This window comes from Numenius arquata, chromosome Z, assembly GCF_964106895.1.
Source record: "Numenius arquata chromosome Z, bNumArq3.hap1.1, whole genome shotgun sequence".
In the NCBI taxonomy this organism is placed as follows: Eukaryota; Metazoa; Chordata; class Aves; order Charadriiformes; family Scolopacidae; genus Numenius; species Numenius arquata.
The window spans coordinates 76061783-76072083 of record NC_133616.1 but is presented as its reverse complement, the minus strand read 5'-3'; the positions used below and the strand labels follow the sequence as shown (position 1 = coordinate 76072083).

General features: G+C 45.4%; 2 protein-coding genes across 3 annotated transcripts in view; one reads left to right on the top strand and one right to left on the bottom strand.

Annotated features, from left to right (window-relative positions):
• The first annotated feature begins 711 nt into the window (after positions 1–711).
• On the top strand, positions 712–3567 carry MRPL50 (mitochondrial ribosomal protein L50). Of its 2 annotated transcripts, XM_074166744.1 has the most exons (3): positions 731–816; positions 1119–1121; positions 3047–3437. In XM_074166744.1, the coding sequence occupies exons 1-3, from the start codon at positions 731–733 to the stop codon at positions 3435–3437; spliced, it is 480 nt and encodes a 159-aa protein (XP_074022845.1). The 2 variants fall into 2 exon arrangements, with proteins under 2 accessions (XP_074022846.1, XP_074022845.1); XM_074166745.1 differs by lacking the exon at positions 1119–1121 and having other exon boundaries at positions 712–816; positions 3047–3567.
• A 5617-nt stretch (positions 3568–9184) lies between these two features.
• Positions 9185–10301, bottom strand: part of PLPPR1 (phospholipid phosphatase related 1) — a 72613-nt gene continuing 71496 nt past the window's right edge. The window contains exons 6-7 of the mRNA XM_074166264.1: positions 9983–10114; positions 9185–9217 (exon numbers count right to left, since the gene is read on the bottom strand). Of these exons, the coding sequence (XP_074022365.1) occupies positions 9185–9217; positions 9983–10114 (165 nt within the window). The remainder of the gene's footprint in view (positions 9218–9982; positions 10115–10301) is intronic.

The window sequence follows — 10301 nt, the reverse complement described above, 5'->3', positions numbered from 1 at the left end:
GATTGCTTCTCTCAAAACCGAGAGTGGAAAAAATGTTTCCCCAAACCAGCAAAAGAAACCCTCTCAGACTTTATAGAACCAGTGCTGTAGCTTTGCTAAATAATTCCTGCTCCTTTGCTGGACATGTCACACACACTCTGCCTGATGCAGCTGATGGCTGTGCCTGGCTCATTTTTGTCTTTGACAACATTGTGACCAGAGCAAGCAGACATCTGCTGAATGTACTACCATGAATCAAAGCAAGGCTGCCTACAGACGAAGCATTATTTCTCCCTTCTAAAAATGATCATCCTTTTAAATAATAAGAAAAGTGATATTCTCATATGATTGTGTGCCCGGGTGAGAAGTGAGCCCTACAGGACGAACTCCCTGTGAGAACGGGCGGGCTTGTGAGCACCGGCAACCCTCACACCCCGAAGCCGGGATGCAAACCTCCACCCACAGCTGCCGACGCCGTTTGACTGGCAAAAAAAAACCCAACCACACAGCGATAGCTAACGCCGCAAGCGGGTAACGACATATGTCCCTACCTTATGTTGTTTTAGCCCCGCACGGCCTGTTGCCAAACCTCCTTCCCCCCAAGACTCTGAGGGGGCGGCCGGCAGGCTGCCGGTACGGGCCACCTCCCCCTCAGCGGGACTACAGCTCCCGTCAGGCAGCGCGGCGGCCGGCCGGCCGGAAATGCGTCACTCCCCCCAGCCAGTGGGAGGAGGCTGGGAGTCCCCTCAGCATGGCGGCGGTGGCCGGTCTGCGGGTGGCGGGACGGCGGCTGGGCCTTGGCGCTCCGGTGCGCAGGGCGTTTTGGGGCGGCCTGAGGTAACGGCGGGGGGAGCGGGGCGGAGGTGGGGGGCCCTCTACGGCGGCCGCCCCTATGTTTTGGGGGGGGCGGGGGTGTGCATCGGTCGAGGTGCAGGCCTCGGGGCGTGCAGCGAATGCCCTCGCCGCGTCTCTGCTAGCAGGCGGGTCTGGCGGTGCAGGGTTTGGTTTTTTTAACGCTCTTACCTCCCTTGGCAAGGGAGCTTGCTCGGTGCTACAATGGGAATGAAAAGTCATCGTTTCTCTACAACATTTTTAGGTGAAACCGTACTTGTGGTGTTTACTGGATTGTGGCATATGAGCAAGTCAAATAACTTGTGCTAGGCTCCACTTTGTTACTTAAAGCTATTGATTGCTTTTTTTTGTTGTTGTTTTTGTTTTTTTGTTTGTTTGTTTTTTGTTTTAAATCCGTGAGCACTGATTTTTTTCTATAGTAGTGATTATTTTCTGCTATCCATTTTTTTCACAGCAGATTAGCAAATGGAGCTGTAGCTAGGAAAACAAGTCATTAAGCTGATTAAAATTCCGTTTATGCTATGATCAATAAAATAAGCTAGCCAGGTGACCACTACGAAGAGACAACCTATGTGATGAGCAGCTTGGGGAAAACCAAAGGTCTAGTCTATGAGCTTTTGTTCTTGCATGCATAAGAACATGCATAAGAGAGGATCAGCTTGAGTGAGCTCTCACGGCAAGTGCAGGGCAGCCGAGGGATCAGCGCCAGCCAGCATGGGTTTATGAAAGGGAGGTCCTGCTTAACCAACTTGATCTCTTTCTATGACCGTGTGACCCGCCTTCTTGATGCGGGGAAGGCTGTGGACGCTGTCTACCTGGGCTTTGGTAAGGCCTTTGACACCGTCCCCCACAGCGTTCTCCTGGAGAAGCTGGCGAATCATGACATAGACAAGTGTACTCTTCACTGGGTAAAAAACTGGCTGGATGGCTGTGCCCAGAGAGTTGTGATTAATGGGGTGAAATCCAGTTGGAGGCTGGTCACCAGTGGTGTCCCTCAGGGCTCAGTTTTGGGGCCAGTCTTGCTTAATATCTTTATTGATGGTCTGGATAAGGGGATTGAGTACACCCTCAGTAAGTTTGCAGATGACGCCAAAGTAGGGAGTGTTGATCTGCTTGAGGGTCGGAAGGCTCTGCAGAGGGACCTGGACAGGTTGGATCAATGGGCCAAGGCCAATGGGATGAGGTTTAATAAGGTCAAGTGCCGGGTCCTGCATTTCGGTCACAACAACCCCAGGCAACGCCACAGGCTTGGGGAAGAGTGGCTGGAAAGCTGCCCAGCAGAAAAGGACCTGGGGGTGTTGGTGGACAGACGGCTTAACATGAGCCAGCAGTGTGCCCAGGTGGCCAAGAAGGCCAATGGCATCCTGGCCTGTATCAGGAACAGCGTGGCCAGCAGGAGTAGGGAAGTGATGGTGCCTCTGTACTGGGCACTGGTGAGGCCTCACCTCGAGTGCTGTGTTCAGTTCTGGGCCCCTCACTACAGGAAGGACGTTGAGCTGCTGGAGCGTGTCCAGAGGAGAGCCACCAAACTGGTGAGGGGTCTAGAGAACAAGTCATATGAGGAGAGACTGAGGGAACTGGGCATGTTTAGTTTGGAGAAGAGGCGGCTGAGGGGGGACCTCATTGCCCTCTACAACTACCTGAAAGGAGGTTATAGAGAGGTGGGTGTTGGCCTCTTCTCCCAAGGGAATAATGGCAGGACCAGAGGAAATGGTCTAAAGTTGTGGCAGGGGAGGTTCAGATTAGATATTAGGAAGAATTACTTTACTGAGAGAGTGGTCAGGCCCTGGAACAGCCTGCCCAGGGAGGTGGTGGAGTCGCCATCCCTGGAGGTATTTAAGAAACATGTAAACATGGCACTTCAGGGCATGCTCTAGTGCCTGGGACTGTTGGGTTGGTTTGTGTCTGTTTGTGGGTGGTCTGTGGTTGTGAGCGTTTGTTTTGGTTTGGTTTTGGTGTTCTGGGATTTTTTGGGTATGGGGTTTTTTTGGGTTTTTTTTTTTGTTGTTGTTGGTTGGACTTGGTGATCTCAAAGGTCCCATCCAACCAAAAATATTCTGTGATTCTGTGATAATGAACCTGCAGTGTCCATGGGATGGATAGACTCTCTGGAGGCTAGATTGACTTTGATATGTAAAGACTGTGAATAGATACAGGCTCTCACTTGGTCTTAAGTAGCCCAGAGACTGAAAGTACTTCTGTCTTGCGTCAACAGGAAGGAGGAAAAAGAAGTAGAAGCAGACAAAGTAATTCCTCAAGAGAAAAGTGAACCCAGCCTGATCTGTCCCCCACCACGCAGCAGAAGCTATCATCCTCCAGAGGATATACAGAGCTGCCTTGAGTCTCATGTCAAGGAGATTTTTGGACCCTCGCTTCCTGATAATTGGCAGCAGACACCCCTCCAAGAAAACAGGTTAAAGTATCGCCTCCTGGCTCAGCTGGCAGCAGAACTTGGTCATGCTGTCCCCAATTCACAGCTGCACCTGATGCGCAGCGCTGAGGATGTCTTGAATTTTTATAGCACTCCTGTGAAGGATGTGTCCAAGTTTGATGAACTGTGCGCTGCAGAGCTACCCCCAAACCTGAAGATTACCTGGCAGCAGTGAGTCATGCCACGAAGCATCGCTTTGCTTTGTTTGTGCTCCTAAGGCAGGACTGCATGGCAGAAGCAGAGCCCTTTCATCGTTGTATTGACCGAATATATAAGTATCACTAATAAAAGTTTGTTTAATTGTCTTCAGGTTTCATTGTTTCTGTTGCTGTAGATGGAAAAAAGAGCAGTTCTCCTTGTGAAAGAGTGACACTGTGTGGTCAGTAACGGTACTAATGTATGCTTTCTGGCCTTTACTGTGCTGCCCAGCAGTTGCAGTGTCCAGTGGGGTTAAAGAGAGAGGACCAACGCCCCATTTTCTTCCCTGCACCTTGTAAACTTCTTGTCTTTGGTGCTGGACTGTGTAACGGGCTTTTGCCAGTGCAGTTTGGCTGTGTCAGGTGCCCTGATCAGCTCAGCCACCAAGACTAGCCGGACCAGCAAACTCTTGGGGAAGCAGGGGGAGGAAGAAGACCCTGTCAGCAATAGTGTTTCTAAAAGCCATCATAGGTGCTCTCTTAAATAAAACCACTTGTTCTATTCAAAATTCCTACATGAAGATAATGCCAAGTGGCATTCTGAAATCTTTAACTCGGTGAACTCTCCAATAGCACCATAAACACAACTGCCATCAAGGCAGCACGTAGAATTCTTCCATGTGCGCTGAAGGATGCAGTTTTTATAAGTTCTGTTGCTCCTTTTAACAGCTATTAGTTAGTTTTTCGCATGTGTTAGCTATATGTTAGTTTCCTGCAGCTATGGAAAAACATGTAATAGCTGTATGTTAGTTTTTCTTCCAGTGTAACTGGTGATGCAGGTTTGGCTTTTAATCAGGAGGCAAGCAAGGGCAAGTCAGGAGGACAAGAAAATAAATGCAACAGCCTGAGATATACCTGGTACTATGTGAATGCTTTCTACAAAACAGGCTGTTTGCAGTGAGGTTAGATTCTGTACGTGTGATATTTTTGGTAATCATGCAGAAATATCGTGGTCCTACCACTCACTCCCCTGAACTCCAGCTCCTCTGGTTTCTTTCAGCGTACAAATACCTGAAGCGCGCTTAGGAACTGCTGCTTTTGTGTCTTACAGTGCTCAGTGTCTTTATTCAGTAAACTCAAGCGCTGCTTGCTTCTCCTAGGTCTGAAGAAATTCAAGAAGCCTGTTCTTTCCTCCTTTTGAGTCCTGGGGACTGACAGAATAGGAAAAATGTACTACTACGTGTTCCGTTGTGGGGTGAATGTGAGGGAACGGGGGATGTGGAAGGCTGGCTGTTCACAAATCCCTTCCCTGTTGCTTATGGTAAAACAGTGATAAATAGCTAAACCTGTGTCATCTTTGCTTCAGAGGCTGCTTGGGTGCAATGAATTGGAAGTATTTTTTTAATGAAATTGTCTTCTTTCCACTGAAGGGATAGGTTCTTGCGCCTCCTTGTTTCCTCTTAGTACTCATTATCCAAAAAAACACTGTCAGTGGTAGTTGCACTTTTTTCTCATCTTCCGTATTCTCAGATACTTCAGTCCCTCTGAGGTCCAACCCTTGCACTGCCAGCAGCAGACCTGTGCGAGGAACTGCAGGGACAAATGGACAAGGAAGAAGATCAGACACGGGTGTCCAAGATGCACAACTTTTAACTGCTTGTAACAAGCTGAAAAAGCAAAAGTCTGAAATGAGATCAAAGTCTTGCATAGAACACTTGTGCCATGGAAAGGCTAAGAGTTCCAGGTGCTTAAGCGCTTTTGAAAGCCCAGATCCTTGGGCTTTGAAAACTACCTAATCTCTATTGAACCAAATAAATAAATAAACGAATGCTCTGTCCATGTGTTTGCAGGAGGGCTGATCTTCATTTGTTTTAGGCAGAAGCAGTAGAGAAGATAAGATAGAAAGAAAGTGTAAAGAAGCCAGGTCAGGAGGGTCTTTCTTAGCGGAGAGACTGGATGCTGGGGAGGGTGGTTTTGATGGATGAAGTCTGCCTGTTCCAGTCCGGATGAGGACAAACATTCCACTTCTACTGCTGACCTCTGGTTTTGATGAGATTTGCCAATTGTCCCTCCATACAGGTACTAATTGAGGCAGGGGCAGGTGTTTTTTCTGATCCCAAGAGTCACATTCCAGAGCCTTGGCACAGCCAAGAGGGACATTCTGCACAGTGGGAGGAGCAGGAACAACAGATCCGCGGGGAAGTCACCTCCCTGTCAGAGGGGAGTTAGCTGGGGGGGCAGAGGGAGGCCACAGCCATCCAGCTGGGTGACCCCCCCAAGCAGACAGGGTCAGACAGTGCTGCCGGGGTCACGCTGCGTAGGGCAGATTCATACCTGAAGCGCGTGAAACTGCTCACAGCCCAAGGGCTGTATGTCCGTCCTAAGGGATGATCCAGCTGCAACGAGCTTATTTTACACAGTTGGTCATAACACCGGACTACAGAAGCCACTGTTAGCTGCCCAAACTCCCTGTTCACAGCACATCATAAAGAATGATGTGCCTCACAACAGGAACTAAAATAATAATAATAGTAATAACAAAAAATCCCAAAGCTGCCTAAAGACTGATTTTTCACTGTGTCACAGGTTCCAGAAGGTGGACATGCATTGCTCCTGAAGGGACAGGCGCCTGGGGAAAGCAGATGTGCTGTTTGGTTTAGACCTCCTGTTATCAGTCAACTGGAAAAGGCTGACGGTACTATAAATCTAAAATGGTAGCGAACACATAAAGCTAGCCAAGAGGAAATGCAGTGAAGGGGTGTGACAGGTCTAGCTTCATCCAACCAGTCATCCAGAACTTAGGCACTTGCAAACAGGCATACGCACCCCCACCCCCTCCCCGTGGATGTGCATCTACCTGCAGACTGCTCCTGCGTGTAGGCATCCTTATGAACCACGTCAGAGGAGACGGCAGGGCTCGCTTGCTTATTTCAAAGAGCAGGGAGGTGCCTCTCACCCTGCCGCACTGTAACTGTTACCAAAGATGGGCCTCTGCTTTGTTTATAAACATATGCTAACTAAAATGAGTTAATTATTGAGCTTCTTAACTGTGTGAGAAAATAGTTGGTCACCAAGCTGACAGTAATAAGGATGGCATAACAAGAAGTAGTTAATCACCTCAAGGTTCTCTCATATGTCAAAATATGTACTCCTATACCAATTAAGACAGAGCTGTGGCTACTTCAAAGGACATCCTTATCATCATCAAGAAGTTGGCAAACTTACTGTAAACTTTTATTGTCCTGAGATGACTCAATACCTTAAAAGCATAATGTGAGGAAGGGTATCCCTACCCAAACTACCACCAAGGAACTCACGCCTGCAGCAGAAGTGTTTTGCCGATGCTGCAAAATTTAATACACATTCAAAAGGGCTATTTGGTCATCCTAATGAATCTGTAGTCCTCGGTGGAGTTATGTATTAGGTAGGCAGAATAATGAGAATATTTTTTGTATGAATAATGGGACAATGTCCCCAGTAAGGTGTGCTAGATTTGTGGACTTCCACCCAGCACCCAATGTCGAATAAAGCAGTATCTCTTCTCTAAACTGCTGCTGGTTTTGAGAACTTTTGTTTCAGGTAACGTAACTGGAAGGACAAAGTAGTCTTTCGGGTAGTGGAAAATCAAGATTCAAACTCTTCTTCAGCCTGGAGGATGGGGAAGAAACTCAAACCCACACCTTCCACCTTCACAAAGACTGCCTGCACCACCACGCCAGAGGATAAGCAGAGGGGGAACAACATCACTACCAATTCTGTGGAAGCCATTGACCTAGAATGCATGATTCATGCTGTGGTAACAGCACTCTTGGGTGGAACACAACCCCAGGGACCACAGCTGCAAAAACTAGGCTGCAGAATGCAAAGTTTTTATCTCAGAATTCATCCCCCTGCTAACTCTTTGCAGTATGAGCGGACTTACATGCTGCTGACTGGCCATATTTGTTGGAGTATTCATTGCTGATAAGCTTTCCTAACATGTCATTACTCTCCTAACATGGCAGAACAAGGACCAGTTCCACATCTGAACTTAGTCAGCAGAAATTTTCCCTGTGGAATTTGGATCAAAGCTGTAGTTAGGGACCCAGAACATTTATTGATGATTCCTTGTGGTCGCAGAAAGCCAGTATGGCCTGAGGCTGATCCTTTCATTCCTAACGCTGAAGCAGACATCAGAAGAGTCAGAACAAAATGCCAACCTGGAAGAAACACTGCAAGACCAGACACAAGCAGACATCCCAAACCTTCTTTGTCTCACAGGCAAATGACAGAGACCAGGCTACACATTTTGGTTTTTTTGATAATTTTTTTTTTTTTGCATCTGTTTTGGAAAAAAATATACAAAAAAAGCCAAGAAGAACCAACATGGAAATGTGAGGTAAACATTCCAGTAAAAGTACAGACAGAGGCTCCATTCTTTAAAGGAGACACACAGCAGTTATCACCATGCTAGAAGAATGAGATGCAGGAAAATCCTAGAAACAGTGAAAGTCATGTAATGAAGCCTTTGCCCCAGTTCTAGCCATTGTAAATGGCCTATTTTTTTGTTCTTTCCCCCCACCCTCCACCCACAATTAATTGTCTTTTTAGTCCTTAAACAAAGTTGTTAAATTGCAAAGTAGCAGTTTTGATATAAATTCCGTATGGTAGAATTTACAAAAATGTATACTGCTACTTATAGACTGTGTCAGGTTGGTTTTTTTGTTTGTTTTTTGACTTGCCAAGGCCCCTCAGTGACAACTACACTGTCGGGGCAAAACTGGCTTCTTGGTTCTGCCAATCTGAATGCCAAGTAATGCCACTCCTCTGAAGAAGCGGTGTCACTTTTCCTTTGCACCAGTGTCACGAGTTACCCCACAAATCTATGATGAAGTTATGGAACACTTAAAGCACAGCCTCAGCTCCACAGTGGTGGCTGTATATCCCCATAGTCAATTCCTGAAGCCAGGTTTCACTGGGAGCTTTAGCTGGGCCTAGGGGGAGAAACGGAGATCTAGGGAGATGATATAGTCAGCTCACATGCTATCAGCTACTACTATAAATTTCCATGTCCAGTCTGTCTATATTGCAGACTGGGTATGTTGTTTTAGTTATTCTTCAATAACTAGCACAATCACCCACACCAGAACAATCAGGCTTTGATTCAGTAAGATACTTAAGGACATACTTCAAGTCCACCAAGCAGTCTGGAAACTGGATGGCTAACCCAAGTCCGTAATGCTAAGGAACACTTAAGTAGCTCACTGAATCAAGGATGGACGTTTATTACTTGTTGGTAGTATCATTCGGGTTAGATTCCTCATCACCATTATTTTAATCTAAATTAAATATATGCAATTACTTCAGATCTATGCTGAACTTACCCAGATCAGAATCTGACCTACTGGTAGAAGCACTTCTTATGGTAAGAAAAGGTAAAAGTGATTTTTTTTTTTTCAAGATATATAAATTCAAAAATGAAAAAAAAAAGAATTGTGTACAAATATCACATAACAACATCAACAATTCCATAGATGTAGTTCCTCAGTGCACACTTTAAACAAGAAAAGTTTTTTTTTTTGTTCTTTTTCTGTTTTGCTTTTAAATTCTGGCATAATAATATTAAAGCTGACAAAAAATCAGGGCAAGCTACATCACTTCCTCATACAAAAAAAGTACAAAACATTAGCCTCTAACTAGACATAACATAATACTGGTCATCACAGTTAGACATTTAGTAACTGTGTGTCTTGGAGTATTGTACTGGAGGGTAATAAAAAATAGCTTCTGTTGCCAATCTTCCATCTCAGGTTACTTCGGTCATAGAGGCAGAGTGATTCTGCAAAGAGGAAAAGGCAAAAATGTGAACATTTGTATACATTTGGGCATTTACGTATCCTAGTGTGTAAAATGAATGAGAAAAACCTTCACTAATAAAATCTGTTGCCTGGCTAATGCAGGGCTTTAAAATGAAGCGATCACTGCAAATGTGACCACCATCTACCTGTGGTGGGAAACGCTGAACTGAAGTCCTGCTTCTGGCCTATGAACACCTTTTTTATTTATTTATTTTTTTTTTTTCAAACTTGAAAGAATGCTATTAACTTCCCTTCTGATGACTTAGAGATAGAAAACTGTATGTGATTTCTTCTTCTTATAGAAGACACTGAACAGTAATAAGGATAAAAAACTAATCTCTATAATATTTTTCTGCACAGCATAGTTTATCCTTAGGATTATGAATGTTAAGAGCAAATCCTTAAGACATCCCAAAAGCATTCCAAGGTGTAATTAGAGAGAATTATCTTTTATCTCAGTTTTCTGTTTTTCTAAGCAAAAGTTTGTTATCATAAACGATAGCCAGGGGCATGTGAAATCCTACTGCTTTAGCTTTGGATGTGCACAGCAGCAGGAGACCTACAGAATTTGGTAGTCTAAGGGATAAATACCTTGAAACATACGCTCTCTTGATGCAGACTCACTCTGTTCTATGGGTTTAATGTCAGGAATAAAACCAGAGCCCTGTGAGGTATGTAACTAGTTTTAACTCTGCCATAACAGAAAACGTGCTTGGTGATGGTCTGGGTGAGAGTATTTACAGTACCTGTGCACTCAATGTCTCCAGAGGACTTTCCACTCTTGGAAAAGCCATTAGCGGCATTCCTCGTGGATCTTCAGGCTTCGGTTTAGAAGGAGCTCCATGAGTGCCTTTAAAGTTATGGACAACACATATCCCCTGTGTAATGCCGGAAAAAAAAAAAAAAAAAGAAAAAAAGAAAAAGTAAGTTCAGCATGTTCTGTCCCCAGGAAAAACTCACAGGAATTACCATCAGGTGTCTCACAAGTGCCAGTTTTTGCAGTGAACTTTACCTGGGTTTTGGTTCAAGGCATCATCTGTCTCAGCCTTGGGCTATGGTGGCCCA

Coding starts and splice junctions, on each gene's coding strand:
- MRPL50 (XM_074166744.1), top strand. CDS start 731: ATGGCGGCGGTGGCCGGTCTGCGGGTGGCGGGACGGCGGCTGGGCCTT.